Source organism: Osmia lignaria, chromosome 10 (genome assembly GCF_051020975.1).
Source record: "Osmia lignaria lignaria isolate PbOS001 chromosome 10, iyOsmLign1, whole genome shotgun sequence".
Taxonomy (NCBI): domain Eukaryota; kingdom Metazoa; phylum Arthropoda; class Insecta; order Hymenoptera; family Megachilidae; genus Osmia; species Osmia lignaria.
In genome coordinates, this window is record NC_135041.1 from 12,045,948 (window position 1) to 12,065,042 (window position 19,095).

The window sequence follows — 19,095 nt, forward strand, 5'->3', positions numbered from 1 at the left end:
CGCCACGCCCTTGCTCCGCACCCTTCTCCAGCCCTTCTTTCGCATCCTACTTCTCCCTCCTCCACTTTTCTTCGTTTCCACGCCAGACAACAATTATACCGACTAACCGATTGTTCTCGCGTTTCCGCCTCCGCATCGCGATATAATAATTCGATAAATATAGAAGGAACTTTGTTAACGAGCCGGACAAACAAGAGAAAACGGCAATAACGGGCAAACACGAGCGACGTCGGAACCGATCGAAACTCAGGTAAAACTTCTTCTCTTCTTTTCAAATACCTTTGCACCTGTGTTTATACTGCCAGGCACTTGTCAACAATCAAGCGTCCCTTCGGTAAATTGTACCCTCACCTGCGCAGGGAGAGGGAGCAGGGGAACACGAATTTTACGATGCTACGAACGCTAATAGGATTACCGGATTAAAGCGTGGAAAGTTAAGATACGGTCGGTCAAACTAACGGCAACGGACAATGGGACACGGCTGAACGTCGACCGTGTCTCGTTGGCCAGGTAAATTTTTATACCGCTCCCGTATCGATTACGGAAACCTGTAAACGGCACGTATTACGACGATAAAAACGACGTGAGCCAACTTCCATCGACTTACCAATGGTGCGATTTAAAAGAGAATTCGTTTAGGGTCGGATTAAAGTGACGCGATTACGTGCGAACATTCTATAGCATCGAGGAAAAGAATGCGCTTTTATAACCGGTGTCATTGATCATTCTTTTAACGGAGAAATGATCAAAGAAGAAACTATCGGACAGTAGGACGCAACGATAAAAATGGATCACCTAAGTCGGCCTTTTAAAACGGACAAATCTGTTCCACTTTCGATACCGTATTGGAAACGTTCCAACCGTTTCAAATAATTCCATGCAACGGAAAACGTTCCTCCTTATCCCGGGATTTACTTTTCCCCCCCATCCCCATTTTTGCCATTTCACTCGGTCCGCAATCGTCGATACGTCGCCACGGTGGCACGTACGGACATAATGTAATTGCGGATATTGGCCGCTACCGGTCACGATACACGCATTTATTTTCGTCCTTCCCGACGAGCTTTTCCGCCTCGTCTCGCGCGGCCTGTTTACGCTCGAATGAAAATTTGCACGCCAGCCAAATATTATTCCGTCGACGACTACGACCCACGTCCACGATCTCTTTTCCCCTTTCGTTCGTTCGTTTTCCAACCGTTTCCGCGCCACCGTCCGTCTGCTGCTCGTCTCTGCCCGCGCCCACATGCCGCCGCGTAACGAGCACGCCCGTGTGCACGCGTGCACAACGTTCAAAGCGGCACGAGTAAAAACAGCAGGAAGGAAAAAAAAAAGATTAGCTTCAATTTCATTCAACGGGTTTTTTAACACAAAGTCGTACAGGCATTTAACGCAAAGACGAGTGTGCAAACTTTGTCTGAAACATTTTGTCGTTGCTGCTGAGAAATGAATTCAGACACTCAGCGTTCAAATGTATTATATACCTTTTCTACCTGCAACGATCTTTGTCTGAACGAAACCGTTCCGTGTTTGAATATAAATCCACCTTTGTAGAGGCAAAGGGTGGACGGGATAGAATGCGAAGCGGAGCGCGGGTGGAAAGGGTTCGCGTCGAACGTGGGTAAACTATCGAGAGAAAATAAATACGGAACCGGATTCATTCGGCTAACGATCCGAAAGAGTCCGTCTGGCAACGGGCGAGTTGCCGTCGCTCCCGTTCGAACCCGGTTCGAGATAAAAAAAACCCTGACAGTACTTTTCAAGCCTGTCTTTTTATTCCGTTTGAGTGACGCCAATGGAGAAAAAAAAAAAAACAGAGCATGGGGCTACGAATCTATCTGACGGGAGTGTCTATAGTCGGCGGTCTTGCCGGTCGATATATCGATATCCTCGAATTAGCATGGATAGAGGAGGCTCGACCGGCACTGCAACGAACGATACTTATCGAAAGTGCGCTTTACAATAGAAAGGATTTTTTGAATGCGAAGATACGCGATGCCCGTTCGATGTACCGGGCGAAACGAGACGATCAATTGCGAGAGGGGCGAAGAAAAAGAACCGAGAGAAAGTAGGAAAACGATCGTACAACGACGCCGGGTTTTAGTACCAGGTGCAATTTTCGCAACTTTATTCCTCGGGATATTTAAATTGCTACCTCCCGACGGCGAAGGTTCGATTTCGTTTCATCGATTCGCATTGTGCTCCGAACGATCAGTTCGCGTATGTACAAAGCCGCCGTCGACGAAACACCGGTTTACACAGATCGTTAATAGTATCTTGCGGCAATCCGAATGTGTTTTAATCTCGATTCGCACCAATGCTCGTTAACTAGTAACAGTGAAATAAATTGAAATTTTTACAAGTGTAAAATATTCCTCGATTCGATGCGTAATTTCTTGACGCGATCAAGCATGAATGAGAAAAAACGTAAACTCTCTAGGAGATGTCTCAATATTTAAAATTCCTCGTTTTATTTTTATCACCGGGAGTCACGCCAGTCATTCCTGTCAGGCTTGTACGCAATGAGAAATAAAAAATACGATGAACAGGGAGAAAAAGAAAGAAAAGTATTTACCGGGTGCCGTGCCGCAGCTGCCACAGCCACAGCTGCCGCCGCGTTTATACCGGCATTGGGGTACATCTTATCGTCGGAGGCCCTCGAAGAGGTTACGTAGCACCCTTCGATCACCACCAAGTCCTGTCAGGAGTAATGGATACGTCTCCGTTATCCCCAGGTATATCCGACGGTATCCCAGGTCATAGCCTGTATGCACTATTATTCACACTGGTCAGCGATGAAAAAAGAACGGTGAGAACACAAGGTATGCACACTTGCACACTGTCACTATCTTCGCGGTCCACCTTGGCCACTCACTTTTTGCTCCGTTTCACAATTATACACCGTGGAGAAAAACGATAATCACGGATAGAATAAGAATGCGCGACGACGTTGAATCACGTTAACGAATACGAGTGCACGACGTCGAACGAGAAGACCGAGCTCGAAACGATCCACCCTCGGCGACGAACGAGTATCAACTAATCAACCACAGCGCCGAGGGGAAACGCTTCCCCCTCCTTCTACCGCTACTATTCCCCCACCACGCGTCCCGACACCACGTGGTCCCCCCCACCTTACTCGAGTCTCCTTTCTCGCTCGCTCAACCGTTCGCGCCAGTAGGCTCGCGCTCTTTCTCGCCTTCGCACCTCCGACAATCGGGCTCTTACCTCGTTCGTCTCTTTTCCGTCCGCTCTCGGATATGCTCGTACATTTCAACAAGACGGGAATCCGTTCGTCGCGATCCGCTTTGCATTTTTTACTTACGCAAAAACGAGATTTGTGTGGTAAATCTTGCGGTGAGTTTGTACCTACATTACGTAGCCGCGTATTAAATTATTACTCGAGACGCGATGAACATCGCTAACGCACGTCGGAAAACCTGTGTTAACCTTCCCCCTTTATTACATGCAAATTTGATTGCTTCATAACGAACGGCGTTGCGATTCCTTCGATGCTTTTATTACTCGTACCGCGTTATAGGATGAAGAGCAGAAATAATTTTCGACTAATTATCCTTTCTCTCGATCGTGCGAATTCGGGGCACCTGTACGATGTTAAATCACGACAGTCGAGAAAATTGCGAAATTATCGTTGTAACTTTTACGCCTTCCTATACGACGGGGGACAGCGAAAGGAAAAGGAGGGAATTTATTTTTTCCCGTGACGCCCAACTTTTTCTCCCCTTCTTAATCCCTAGTTCCTTTCAGACCCTTCCGGTACAATCACCGAAACCTTCTATACGCGGCCCTGCCCTTTTTGGTTAGTTTACACTCGACCCGTTCGTAGCCACGAATCTTTCAGATTGGAATTTCGCCTCCTCTCTCTGGTCATCCGTCATCCTTGTCACGCTTGTTTAGTTTCTCTCGTTTTCTGTCCCCGCTATCTGGCAACCTTGTCACTCGCCCATCCGTTTCATCCTCGACCCTGGGGTGCTTGTCGTGCACCCTGTTTTTCTCGTCCTTCCCTTTCCCCTTTCCCAGCCTCTTTTCGTCCCGCTGACTCGTACTTAAGAGCTTCTACAATCGACATGTACACACACACACACACACACACACCGTGTGCTCTCGCCGGATACAGACTTCGACATCCCCTTCGAATGGGGTGGCAAGCATCGACGATCTTTCCACCTCGACTCCCAGCAAACAATTATTATCACTTTACCCTTCCTCTACTCGGCCCAGTGACGCTTAATCTTGGTGTTACTTAACGAGAAAAAAAAAAAAGGACAAAACTGGAAGGAGGTGCCTTCTTCGGCTTGTAAGAGCAAATGGCGAACGATTTTAACGAGCGATGACATGCGAGCTAAACAGCACGGAGCAAATGGAAGAAGAAATTACAAATTCCTTAATGACATCACACCTGAGCAACGCGTAAGTACAAACACACCTGCTTTAGTCACCCTAATTTAAGCTAATCATTACGCAAAGAGTACAGAGAAATCATTTTTCATTTGCCAATGAAAAAACAACATTGGATAGTATTCAATGAATGTAATTGGAGGAAATTAACACCATGAATAAGTTTATTACAGGTTCATTACAAAATATTATTCACGCAGATATTTCATTCACATTTTTTTTTCTCTCTTGAATGTAAGTTATTTTTATTGATCAGAGGTTATAATTGTCCGTGGATCGAGAGGAAAATATACAGAAAATAAAACAGGAAGGAGGTGTTCAATTTTCGCAATAGAAAATCACGCTTCCGCCGATTAAGCAAACACATATAATTACTGGCGTAGAATTAATTACCGTTCCGCGGGTAATATTTACGAGCGGCGAGCGTACGTTTTATAGGGATATGCAAAGCGCGAAACCATTTGCTGTAATACAAGATACAGAAATCTGTGTCGCATAATTCGAGCCGCGAAAGCTGAAAAGGAACACGTCATCGTCTGTCGTCGAACCGGAACGCTCGATGCGAAATTCCTTGCTCCGTATCTTCTGACATATCGACGACGACGTATTTAACCGTATTAACCCGCGGAAAAATAAGATTTTCATCTTTTTTATTCTCTTGTTCCACGCTTTATTTTTGTTTCAAGCGTCCGGATAACCCGAGCCACGACATCAGCCTTCTATCGCAAACAAAACGCGATTAACACCGCGTCTTACGATGTCGGGTTTCACGAATGGTTGACGCTTCTCAAACACTTCCCATTTTATCGTATTTACCAAACACTTTAACGAATACTCTTTTTTTTTCCACGACTATTCTGTTAAAAACTGCACGATACATCGGGTGATGTCTATCGAACGGAATCGAGCTTGCCTTTTCGCGGTGAACGTCACAGGAAAATCGGTTGTGCTTGTTCACGCGTGTTCCTATTTAAACAGTCGTAGCCAATTCGCGTTTATCAACGATGATGACGAATATTTGGGATCATCGATGTTTATAGTTTGTTTAACGCGAATGTTTGTTAACGCATGGTTTATTAATGCCAACTGAATTCCCAGGAGCGCGGTATTTATTTACACCGCTCTATTGTCCGGTCGGTTTGTCGAGGCGAAACTGATCGGGGAGCAATTGAATCGATTGCACGGTCTACGGAATAATTTTAGCGCAATCTAAAGATTATACGATTACCATTTACGTGTTGCGCCATCCTGTCCATGTAAATCAGTCGATTAACAAAAGAAATATGGGCCTTTTCTCGCCTTTGTACGATATTGTTTAAATTATTGTGTAAATTATTAGTGACTATCAAGTTTTGGTTGGATTTGCAGCAAATATGAATCGTCGTACTAATTGATAAACCAAGCAAGAAATGAAATGTCTGTGTCTACAGTTGACAAAGATACCTTGTACGATTGTTTATAAAAAATTGAAGCTTTCGTGTAATAAATTTATTACCACATTGAGTAATGTTTGTAGTAAAACTTAGGAGCTTTGGAAACGAAAGAACTGTACTTTGCGAAGAGAGATGTGTAACGTGCAAAGAATTAAGCTTTAGATTTACCGTAACAAAGCTCACATAGCAACTAAATAAATATAAATTTTATATGCAATGTTCATGTTTTAATTTATAAAGAATTTAATGTGTTAAAGTACTGTATGTTTTTATAAATTCCTGATGCCACTTCGAATAATTCAACAATCTCTCACAGATACCATTTATGAAAATTGATGAGAATTTAAAAAGCTTGCATTGAAAATGCATGCCAGTGTTGTTAAAAATAAATGTTTAATACTTCCTTCGAATTGTTTGTATTTTTTGTACAAATTACGTACATTTTCTTTTCTGATATTCAGCTCAAGAGAACTTCCACTCGATGAAATCTGGGCAGTTATTATTTGGTGTATAATTACTAACCGCATAATCAGTAACACATTGATACGATTATTAATTGTACATATTAATTACTCTCGTCGTTGGTTCTGCTTTAACAAGTTAGATTTTCCGTACGTATATACAAATGATCGAAAACGGAAGAGTTAAGCATTGCAAAAGCCATGCACGTAGCTGGAATAAAACCTTTAACGAAGATCGGTCAGTTTGAAATACGCGTATAGTTTGGAGTATGCCGCGTGTTTGGTAAAACGATCAAAAAATGATTTTCCGCGAAAACACCTATAACATCGGGATCCGGTGGTAGCCAGTGACCGTCACTATTTCCACGCTTCCTGATAACAGACACACGAACGTACCGATATCAGCTGGCTGGCCGCGCGAGAATTAATTGCCGAACCGGCAATAGATCAAGCGGAAAGTTTTATCACCGAGCGCAACCGCACGGGTCAGACGGGAACTCGGTCGCTACCGTTAAACGGAAAAATTTCGCGGCACGGATCTTTGGACTCGGTGAGATTTGATAAATGGAAAAGTCATTAGAATTCTATCTGAAGTCGTGTTCCTACGGAACAAAGCGGCCGGACCTGGCGCAACAAGACCAACGAGTTTCGATAATAACGAGACAAAAAATGATTATGGCGCGCGTCGATAACGCGTATACGCCTTTTAATGAAAATAGAAAGAACACCTACTCCTTCGATTGTTAGAAAATATTTTTTTATTCTCCATTCACCTTTCTTTTCGTTATTGAACGAAACGAAACGGAGGATAAGGAAGGAAGAACATCAAAGATCGAAAGAAACGAACTGGTACTTTTCAATATATGTATTATCGCCGTTTTAGCGCGCTTTAATCGTTTCCCTTTATCAGATGACGAGGATAAACGTGGTGGTAGGTTGGTACACGTAGGAATCGAAAGAACCGCGTTCTTCCGCGAGGCAAACTCTTAACAGGACGCTCTGACATGGCAGTAAGTGGAAAATAAAAAAGGAATAAGAGGGATGGAAAAAAAAAAGGGCAGACGGTATCGTACGGGTAGGATATTAAAAAAGTGGAGGTGGAGGAACGACGAGAGAAATCGAGAGGAGTGTTTTCGTCACAGCACCGAGGCGAGGAGAAATGACATTACATACCGTGAAGGCGCGATGCAGAAAAAGCTCTCGAGCTTCGAGCAACGGTTCGCGCACGTCGACGACACGAAACCACGACTGCAAAAAACCGCTTGAAAAGCTCCGGTACCTGGCTCCAATGATCACCGGGATTCGTGCTACACGATTATACGCGTACCATTGACGCGTGCACGAACGTTTACGCGCTTAGAAGCGGCCACGCGCTTTGTTCTCCAGCTAACGAGAACTTGAGAAACAATAGCCGTAGAACTAATTTCTTCATTCGACGATGAATGTAATCGTAATGGATAGCTTTTTAAATTCGTAATAAATTGGTCCATCGAGTGGGTCTCGGCGAATACGATCTTGATGGTGTTACGTTTAATTTGCCGAAACGTCGTGGTGGATTTTTTCCACGTCATTGGATATTACGAATATACAGTACGTTAACTTTGTATACGTGTAGACGTGCCCGTGGGGACTGTGCGGCTAGCGAAGGGGGTGATTCCTCCGAAGGTTTGCGAACACGCGACGCCAAAGTTTATGCAGGTATACCTGCACCCTCGCGGAAAAGGATCGTGTAGAACCTATGGAAAATCATGAAGCACGATTTCTGTCTCGCGTCTGCGTCGAATCAAATATACGCGACAATAGTTTCGCGATAGGACGTCTTGTTTACGAGGGGTGGCAGGGTGAAGTTTCGCGGTGCACTCCCGTCACCCTGCACAGTGTATATTCTCCGGTTAATAACAAACAGCCGCGAACTGTTCCTGTTCTTCCCCCCCGATAAAAAGTAAAGCGATCGTCTGGAGGAGAGATAGGACGAGTTCTTTTGGAGTGCGTAAAGTAGCACGGGTAACGCGCGTGCTAAAAGGAGCTTGGCAAGAGGGAAGAGAAAGAGAGAGCAGCATCTCGCGGCAGGGATGAACGTTTTCGATTCGTCTTTTAGCGTGCCGATGATCGCGGAGACGCGGTTCGCCGCCGCAAAACCATCATTTCCCATTGGCGAGAAGAAACCTCGGCCGCTTCCGACGACCTCAGTTACTTTTCATCCGTCAAAATTCAACGGGCGCAGACACGGCGGTATGTAGACACGTAAAAAAGGGGGGGGGGGGGGGGGGACGAGGGATACCGATAGTCGAAGACGAAAAGAAGGAAGGAAGGATGGGTGGTATCGCGTTGAAGAGGAGGACAGACGTTCGGAACACTACGGTACACGGCGCGAAATGCTCTTCACTGATTTCCTTCTCTAAATATGGCCGCCTTCGTTGCCATCCTCTCTTTCTCGAACACCCGAAGCTGGTGCACCCCCTTTCCGATAACCACCCATAACCGCCCCTGCTTGCCCGAGGTTCTACTTGATTGCCAAGGCGTCTTAACCTCGGCCTCGGTTCGTCCGCGCGGACTCGTCGAACGTTTCGACGTGGAAAAAGATCGTGCCAGCCTATAACAGCTTCAAGTTTACCGTTCTAGCCAACCTGAAGGGAGAAAAATCCCAGGCGACGCCCAGTGGGCGAATAAAGAGGCGTAATCGAGAACGAAAAAGGCCAATCCTGCCAGAAGAGCGAGCCAACACCGACCAACTGGCTTTCATATAGAACTAACCCTGACAGCCGCGCGTTTAATCCGCGCGGACTGCTCGCCGACCTTTATTATGCCTTTCTACGTGTCGGTATACATTTGTATAGACACGGCTACAACCGAGCGGGCCTATACTCCCGCTGGTCTCCTCGAGTTTCCCAGTCGAGTCACGAGGGTTTGGGGCTCGAAGAAGGAAGAGGGTACGACCCCGACCGATGGTCGGTGGAAGAAAGAGGAGCAAGGGACGATCACCGAATGAACGAACATTTCCGTGGCACGAACCACGAAAAACGTTCAAACCCGGAGAATAGCGTTCGCTGGTGGAATGGTAGTGGTGATAGTTACCTCGATGTCTCGGTGTCCCTCGTCGGCCCACTCCACACGGACTAGTCCAGCCAATTAATACCAACGCCTTTCGCTCCCAGACTCCGAAAAATCCTCTTGTTCGTCGCCGCGACAACGAGCAACCGTAGCTCCGTTCCACGATATCGTTCCAGCTAGTCGAACCGTTTCGTTGACAAGTGAAACCAAGGTGTTATCCCTCTGTGAAAAAGTTTCGTCCAATTGGACGTTCGTTGCCATACGAATCGGGTACAGTCCCGGACCCGTTGTCTCGTACAGATTTATCGTTAGAAGCTAACATTCGCGTTATCAACGTCTTTATTGCATCGCGAACGCACGTTACACGGTTGTCGTTTCCCTCTGGAATGTCAAGTTCTTCGATGCCAAAGGTACAGGGCGAAAGGGGTAGGGATAAGTCTTGAAAAATAGAGGGAATCCGATTAAAAGTCTGAGAGCGAAGGAATCTCGAGAATTTCTTGCATTATTTGCTTATTTTTATCCTACGGTTTTCTCCGCCGTTCTGTAAACGTTACATCGTGGAAATATAATATTTAACAAAAGTTTACAGCAATTCGGACTGGCGAATATAACGAATACGCCGACGCGACGCGGCCAATTATATCGTTACGTGTGTATTTACGAATGCGGCGACGTGCAGGCGGTCCCCGTTTCGCCCTGACGCGTTCATTCAGGGAATCAGGAAAAATCGAGCGTACGAGGCGCGAACGCGTTTGATTGAAAAAATAAAACGAAAGGAAAACTGAAACAAGCGGGCGATACAAACGGTCACGCAGGCGCGTAGATCGCGCTCGTTATTTTGAAGAGCAGCGAACGAGCGACGGATATATTTGACGTATCAATAAATTATAATGAATTTTGGCGCATGGAATGTTAACAGACGCGCGCGTGTTCATAAAATTCCGTCTGCGCTTATGACGAAGCGTTCAGGTAACAACCTGTATGTCAATGCAGATCTCGTTCGGCCGATATTTTAGGGAATTCCAATATATTTCGTTCGGATTAAATTAATAATCGATTTTATAACGTGCCAACCGATTTATTAGCATGCCGTTGCTGTTGTACATAAAATTCCACTTATCCTTCTCTTTTCCTCGCTATTTTTTTTTTCTTTTTTCAACCCCTACGGAAATTCAACCCCTCCTACTCTTTCTCTTCCTCTTTCTTCTCTTGCACCGTCCCCGAGGCTCTTTCGTCAGAGATTTCGATCGATCGTTTTCAATGCGGTGTCATTTCGACAAGAGCCACGCCGAGCGAACACTCTCGACGCTTAACGATCGTTTTATAAAATGACGTGACCCTCGTAATTTCATTATGCCTTAATCCGACGAACGTTCGCGTTACGCTCGAGCGGGAAAGAGAAAACGCCCTAGACCAGACGGCTGCGCGAGACAGAGCAGGGAAAAGAGAACGAGAGGAATGGTGAAATGGTGAAAAAAAGGGTGGGAAGGTAGTAGAAATCTCTCCTCGATATTCAAGAGTGGCACTCGCAATATTAACGAGCGCCTATTAGCGAGTGGCAACTGACAGGGCAAGGGAAATCCGTTTTTAGTTTTTCTCCTTCTCACCCTTTTCTTCTCCGCTTCTCCTTTTTCTCTGCTAAATACAAAAGTCAAAGCGAAACACCTACCCCCGAGTCGTTAAATCATTTAGAAACTAGAATTAACTGTAACTTTAGATACCCCGAATGCAATCTGGTACTCGTGTTTCTGCATCGTGCTAGATTTTGAAAAAGACCCGCCAGTCGATCGAGCGGTTCACAGATGCTCGATTCGATTTCGTAACGCATCGAGGAAGCGTCAACTTTCTTATCGGCGTTCACCCTGATAGACCGATAACCGATTTATCGCGTCTTAACATCGAACGTCTACACCTCTCGATATCAGGGGCAAACAATCAACATCGGTAAACAATCTAACAAACGCTGTTGTTCGAACGATAAACGGGTGTAATCTTTTGATGGAGTTGAAAATAATATGTAAGTTTGGGGACGTTCAAAGCCTACGTTCTTATTAGAAAGAAATTTATAGTTGTGTCTGTTTTACCAGACACTTTTCTACCACACCTCGTACTTACAATTAAAAAAACACTATTTTTACACCCTTTGATTCCATTTTTTTAGAAATCACTCGAAATCAGCACAAGAAATTATTAAAACAATCGTTTGACAAGCTTACATTATAAAAAGACCGCCATAAATTAAAATTTTTTAAAATTCGATCCCAGCGCCATCTATACGAAAACGCCGCAAACTACTCAGCGACTTACCGACCAATTTTTTGAAACAGGGGAACACTAGCGCATCTATCGGGGAACAGCGGAAACTAGTTGACAGGTAGTTTCCGCTGTTCTCCGATAGATGCGCTAGTGTTCCCCTGTTTCAAAAAATCGGTCGGTATATCGCTGAGTAGTTTGCGGCGTTTTTGTATAGATGGCGCTGGGATCGAATTAAAAATATTTTTGAAATTCTTTATTATGGGCGATGTAATTTTACAATTAATTTATAATTAACGTGTGTAACCATCAAAAGCTTCGATTTCTTTGATCAATGAACCAATTCTATTCAATTCTATTATAATCGAAGTGTATTTATTTCATCAAGAATATAATTTATTTGGTTCTCTAAAATCAAAGACATGATCACGTAAAATTACTTCAGTTACTTTATTAACATCATATGCGACCTATCAAATAATATTCATTTTCGATATTCCTTAATTTTAATAAGAACGTAATTTGGAATCGTCTTCCCTTATCCATCGTATTAGGCTAATTTGATTCCCTTCCATGTTAAAATTGATGAAAACCTTGCTAAAAATTAGCAAGATTAAAAAGAAAATCATTTTTTTAATACAGTCCACCAATATTGTACATAAAATACAGTACCTTGCATCCGTATAAAAGTTCCGCTTGCGAGTTATTCAATGAAGCTACTCAATCGAAATTAATTATCTACATAAATTACAGACACATTGTTTGGGTAAAAGTTTATAACACATTATTTAACAAAGCTTACGTGAAACAAACTATAGCCTTAGATAATCCATGATTACAGTGGGACGTATTGAATCGTGTCTAATTACTTTTTTAAATACCATCGATCATTCCACGCTTCCCTCCTTAAATCGAATAGTGGACTATAATTTAGTACAGTTGATATCGATTAATGATAGTGTCATCGTTATTAAAAAAATGGAATCTATATGAAAAAGATCATTTTAATATCGACGACACATAAATAGCGTACAATACGTATTATTATCTGTATAATACCTACACAGGGATCATTTGATTAAGAACAATACATTTGCGTTTAACATTTGTGTAACGATAATTCTACAGAAAACACATTTTAATAATGAAAAAAAAAAAAGTATTTTAACATAGTAGCGTGTTGGGGATCAATGAATACATAGAGCATAATGGGAGAGAGCAACTGTAACTTATTTACCATAATTTTTAATAACACAAAGGTACACTGTCAATTATTTAACATATTTATAGATTAAAAAAAAAATGAAAGATACCTCTTGACACAGCTACAGGCTACGTCGATTAAAGAAATCAATACTTTACGGAATATCTCGTTACGTGACACCTGAAGGTATCCCAGATTTATCAAAATTATTCAACCGATGCACGAAATTACAATTATTAGTAATATTTGTGGTTACATTTTATGAATGTATTTTGTGTATTCCCTTGGTCGCTGTTAATTTTCACGTTTCATTCAACGCTACCTAGTTTCTCCTTTACAGATACTCTAAGCCATTATGAACTGTTTCCTCCCTTATCGTTATTATTTCGGTTGCCTATCTTGATCTGAAAAATATTTTGTCGCGTTCGGGAAGCGTATGGGATCTGGGAAATCTGGTGTTCCGTATCTACGTGGATTCAAGCAGTCCCTGATCGCTTGACCGAATGCACGCCTAACACCTGGATCTACAGCCACGGCGACTGCAGCACCCTCGACTTCTTCGACGCCCGCTCGGGTTACACCTTCTCTTACTAAACGCTCCATGGATGCTGCTATTGCTGAATGATTAGGAGTTGGGCTAACTAATAATCGCGGTTTTTGTTGCTCGATAAGTTTACGCCGTTTAGTGGGTAGTGTACCTAAATAAGCATCGCTGAACGTTGCCACGCCACCATTTGTCATTCCTTGCATTTGTAATTGACGACGTTGTCGTACACCGTCTCGGGCAATGATCGGTACCCAATCCTAAAACATTTTTTATGCTACTATTGCCTACAACATAAATTCACATCGTACACAAAGTAATATAAAAACTTACAGAAGGTAATGCTTCATGACCTGGAAATGTTTCTGGAACTTCTTCGCCATCATCTGGCAAGGATGCTTCGAAAGTTGTTCTTTCTTCAATTGCTTCAGTTTCCATAGGCTGGGATTATGGTTAATTCTTAGATTTCTTCTCTCAAAGAACACGATTGAGGGTATACAAATATATGCAGATAACTTACCTCCACTTCAGATTGTGTCTGCGAAGGTTGATGAGTTGGAGCTGAAGGCACCGTTGACGGCTGAGAAGGTACATCTTTATACACTAAAAGCGGAAGAATTTCTGATTCTGGAGGTTGTGAAACGCGCGAGGAGTAAGTACGTAACTGAGCAACAAATATATTGGGCAACCATCGATGAAACTCAGGACGCGTACCCTCCAACATCTCAGTCTATTCGGGAAAAATAGAAATATTAATTAAAATATAAAAAAAATGTATTTTTTAAAAATGTACATAACATACCATGAAACGGGACACTACGACTTCTAATCCCGATTGTCCGCCACGAATGGAATATCGAAGTACTGCACACAATTGTCTTCCCAAATTATTGACAATATTGAAAATTTCTTGACCAAATCTGGCATCATCAATATCTAAATAAATATTGAAAATATGAACTTAGACAGTAGCTCTACAAAATAGTTATTGAATTTTTGATACACTGATGTACAAACCATTATTGAATAGAAATTGTAATATATCTTTGATATGACGGCGAAGTAAAGCTTCCACAGTTGCGCAAATATCTATACGCGAACCATTTCTAATATTAACTTCCTCTTCTGACGCGAAAAGATTCTGAAAGAGTGGTCTTAATTGAGATAGTAATCGTTCCGCAGCTTGTTCCTGAAGTGCTTCCGTACTGGTATTTGGGAAAGAATATTGCAAGAACTCTTGTAACGGTCTTCTAAGATGCGAAATTGGCTCCCATTGACCAGTTCGTAATCTTATTATACCTTCTAACGTCAAGTTTTGAACCTGCAAATGTTTTAAAACAAAAGTGACTTTAGATTTATATTATACGAAACATTAGAAAAGAATTCATAAAAATATGTTTAATTACCACTAATACAGCTAAATCTAGAAGTAAATCTCCTTCGCTTTCTGAATCCTGTGATGAAAGAAGATTCATTTGAATGCCTGCATGTTCTAATAAATCCGCGAATGTAACATCGCTTCCGGTGGGATTCCCACTGTTGATTAGAAATAACATAAATTATGTTTCCTTCAATGGATAAACATTTTATATGTTTAATAAACAATTTACTTACCTATCTCCTACAATACCCACATGAATATTTCTACCACTAAATAATTGTAGAATATTTCCAAGACTTTCAGCTAGATCATGATCTGTTACAAAAATTTATACATTTTAATTTTATATTTTTTAAGCGGTAAATACAAATACTAACTGTTACTGTTGATACTGATGCTTGCTTGTGGTTGACCGCTTCTGCCTCCTAAAATTTGTTGCGGCAAGAACATGAATGGATCGTTTGTATTTGTTTGTGATGTTGTCGATGCTGTAGTATTCGTAGAGCTAGTGTTACTGGTTGCGCTTGAAGTTGTTGCTATAAATATAATAATGTTACTTTAAGCACGTATAGGGATATAAGATAATCGCTATTATTTATTTAAATGATATACCTGTTTGTGCCTGTGACTGAGTTTCAGACGTAGCTGTTTGACTTGTTTGCGTAGACTGTGATGTAGATGTGACAGTATTAGAACTTGTAGTCGATGTTCGACGAACGTGATGCGAATTACACGGCAGGAATGGATCAAAGTCAAACGCTTGTCCTATACTCATTCCAACACCCAAAGGGTGAGCCTGTTGATGAAATACATGCGGACGCGATGTACTTCTAGTCTGTGTTGCCGTGGTAGGATGAGTACCAACGTTGCTTCTGTAATAAATACATTATAATTAAAATGTTATAAATCGATGGTACGATTAGAAAGATTAAAAAATGTTAATAGACCTACCGCGCTTGGGTGCTTTGTCCGGCGTTCGTATTTCCACTGTCCATCGTAGTAACATTTTGTTGTCCAACTGTTACAGGATTTCTAGTTGTAATTGTTGTATTAGTCATACCACTTTGTACCATATGTCCAGCAACAGCCTGCATTAAATTTCGTATGAAATCAGGCGCGGGAGCTGAACCCCAAGAAAATCCACCAGCAGTACCACCTACTCTTCCTCCTGTTTAAACAATTAAGTAATATAGCTATAACAATCGAAACACTTTAATGGACGATGTTGCTAAGGTGATGACAATAACAGTAATAATATTCTTACTACGGACAACTTACCGACATTATTGTTATTGTTGTTGTTATTATTTTCACCTGTTTGAGTTTGTTCACTTCCTGATGCAGCATCCATATTACTTTCAGGACTAACTTCCATCAATACTTCCACATTATTTGGCAAGTTAAACACCGTGCCTAAGAAGTAAGTTGAAATTAATTATCAAAATAATTAAGCTTTTTTAAACTACTGTACGTACCAAATGGAGACTGTGCCTGCTCTTGCGGTTGTTCTGCCTGTTGTTGAGTAGCAGATTCAGGTTCTGGCTGTTGACTGGAATCTTCGGCATTGCTTTCGGTTGATTCTGGTTGCGAAGCATTATTAGTCGAGTCCCCACTTTCTTCATTACCATTATTATTATTTGCATTACGACCATGTAAACTGATGTGCGCCTATTAGAGAAACGTTAGAAAAAAATTGTGTTAAAAAAGGAACAAAATTTAAACGTTACAAGCACTCATCCTCACCTCTACCTGGATTGGTATACCGGGCTGTAAGATAGCTGAATGTTGAATAATAATTGGTCTGCATCGCAAATTTCTTGGTGGTTGCTGACTCATATCAACAATTATATCACTTAAAGCGTGACAAGCGTGAGACATGTAGTGTAAGCATTCATTGGCACCATCCACATACGCCTGATTTTCTTCAACTCGTCTCCCCTAAGAATTAATAATTTTCTGATGTTAACTACTGTAAAAATAAAATTTCTACGAACATCGCACTATACCTACCCCTGGCGGTAATGAAGGATCATCACGCATAATTTTACAATACCGGTCTAATACCGGTCGCAAACGAGCTTGAGTATCCTGTAACATTTCCAATAATTCTGCCAACTGTGGAGGTCGTGGAAGCCTAGAAACAATACATTCATGATTGTAATATTGAACTACAAAACCACAGGATGTATATAAAAATATTCTTACTGTGGTGACGCTCGTCTATTAGACTGTCCATCAGTATTCGATGTAGATCCTTGTTGTTCAGCTTGTGGTTGTTGCGGCTGTTGTGAATCTGTTTGATTTTCTTCAGCAGCCTCGGTTGTTGGCCTTGCTTCAGCCGTTTCATCGCTACTTCCTGCTTTAACAATTAATAATTATATAAAATGAAGTATTTCTAATACTTTTATTTTTATTTTTGCTTCGTACACATACCCCTAAGTGGTGTCACATTATTAGCTCCAGCTGCAGATAAAGCAGCTACTATTGCTGCAGCTGCAGCAGCTTCTGCTAATATGGCACCATTATTTGTTCTACCCTCGATATTACTGAAAACACTGTGATTATTGACTTACACTAAACATTATGAATATACTCGGTTTACTCACAACTGTTCTGGTTCCAGTTCTGATTCTTGCATTAATTCACCCAAAGCTGGTCGATTATTTTCAGATGCAGCAAGATTAACAGGACGGGACGGATTCTCAAGCCTGTCCATAAGCCTATTTGTGCGTTCAACCATGTGTCTCGCGACAATTAATCGACCATTAGATAAAGTATTACTGAACTGAGGTAGCGCTAGTCCTATTGAATGAAACGATAAGTGTAATGTAATATATTCTAACTGTTATAAATAATATTGCACAAGAATATTAATTTGAGTACCATGTCCTTCAACAATTTCAGCTGGTACTGACATAGCACCCAAATACATGGCATTGCCATGCATTTGAGCACGGGTGAGTCTGTAGTGTGTTCTTTGTGCATTTTGCCAGCCGTGTGATCCATGATTTTGGCCTCCATCATTTCCTCGTTGACCAGGTTGAGGTGGCGCACGTTGTACCAAATGTATAACTTTTCCATTAACATCTAAATCACAAAGATTTAAATTATTGAAAATTTACAAGTTTTCATAGAAAATTGTTTTGTAATCCAAAATTCTTTACCATAATCATTTAATTTCTTCTCATCTTGAAGAACTCTACCGCAATAAATAAGTCTTTGCGAATCTGCTGGTACTGCCACAGACTCTGCTATATATTCTTTAAAGCCCCTTACTGTAATTTGCTATAACAAAGTATTTATCAATTAAATTAATCAGATCATCTTTAATATTATCAGCTATACTTGTGATATTATTTCATATTATTACATCATACATTAATATATTGTATATTTGAGCAATATCAGTGCATTAACTGAATTACAACAATTATGATAAAAGGAACATACTGGAATTTTACAATGTCATGTTTTATATAATCGTACAAAAATATGTTATTTTGAGTATTTATATTGTCAACTATCTGTTAGGGAAGTATTAAGCCCCATACATGTAGAAAAACATGATGAAACGCATCAGTAATTATAGTAATAACATAAAAAAGTTAATTCCTGAGATGGAAAGAGTAGCTGATTAAATATTATGAATAATCATAAAAATGATAATTCTGGAAATTACTTCTAGAATGCAAAGTATGAATGATGTGGTTAAAAATAGTAATACATATATAAATTGGTGCATGAATAATCATAAAGCATGCCACATAGGACATTGCAGTGAATAGCATCATTAGTCATAAACATATAGCATTCGTTGCCTGAAAAGTATAAAAAAAATCCTTACATCGTCTTCCAAAGAAAAAGCATGATTTTGTGAATCCAAGGTCTTCACTGTAAGGTCAATCATCGTTGATCGGCCTTAATTGATGCGGCAAAACTAAAATTTATGGAAAGGAACAACAGTATTAGAACGGACAATGAGAAATATAGAACCCCGTCGACTACACTCGCGCAGGGACAAAGATACAAGACTGTAAACGACACTCGATCAAGTAGCTAATAGCTAAGATTCGATATCTAAAATTTCTAAAAAAAAAATGATCTTAACGCTAATCAATCAGATGATATAAATAAATTATGTAATTATAGTCTATCACTCCGTTTTTATGGTGTAATCGTTTTTTTAACGAACCCACCGATGAAATTTTACTGCGACGGCCGACACGACACACGTTATTTTACCCAGAATTCGCTTTGTTAGTAAAATCACAAGCGTTGCCAATATACCAGTTCCATGATTCCCTAGGTAAAACACGATTCAAAATTGATAAAGAAGCGCCCTTACATACGAT

The 19,095-nt window shown here is 41.3% G+C and overlaps 2 protein-coding genes across 7 annotated transcripts in view; both read right to left on the reverse strand.

Moving 5' to 3' along the window:
* Window positions 1-3,024, reverse strand: part of LOC117610156 (protein groucho) — a 34,186-nt gene extending 31,162 nt beyond the window's left edge. The window contains exon 1 of the mRNA XM_034337211.2: window positions 2,573-3,024. Within this exon, the coding sequence (XP_034193102.1) occupies window positions 2,573-2,638 (66 nt within the window). The 5' untranslated portion in view covers window positions 2,639-3,024. The remainder of the gene's footprint in view (window positions 1-2,572) is intronic.
* A 9,726-nt stretch (window positions 3,025-12,750) lies between these two features.
* Window positions 12,751-19,056, reverse strand: LOC117611792 (uncharacterized). 6 transcript variants are annotated; one of them, XM_034340083.2, is made up of 21 exons: window positions 18,940-19,056; window positions 18,588-18,680; window positions 17,908-18,028; window positions 17,627-17,830; window positions 17,350-17,545; window positions 17,177-17,289; window positions 16,949-17,099; window positions 16,754-16,877; window positions 16,487-16,681; window positions 16,219-16,411; window positions 16,022-16,156; window positions 15,695-15,911; window positions 15,356-15,615; window positions 15,121-15,279; window positions 14,977-15,058; window positions 14,769-14,898; window positions 14,380-14,683; window positions 14,165-14,298; window positions 13,883-14,092; window positions 13,696-13,803; window positions 12,751-13,622 (listed from the first exon to the last, which is right to left on the reverse strand). In XM_034340083.2, exons 2-21 carry the CDS (start codon window positions 18,648-18,650, stop codon window positions 13,200-13,202), a joined length of 3,522 nt encoding a protein of 1,173 aa, XP_034195974.2. In that variant the 5' UTR covers window positions 18,651-18,680; window positions 18,940-19,056; the 3' UTR covers window positions 12,751-13,199. The 6 variants fall into 6 exon arrangements, with proteins under 6 accessions (XP_034195974.2, XP_034195973.2, XP_034195971.2 ...); XM_034340082.2 differs by having other exon boundaries at window positions 16,949-17,102; XM_034340080.2 differs by having other exon boundaries at window positions 17,177-17,298.
* Between the last annotated feature and the right edge of the window lie 39 nt (window positions 19,057-19,095).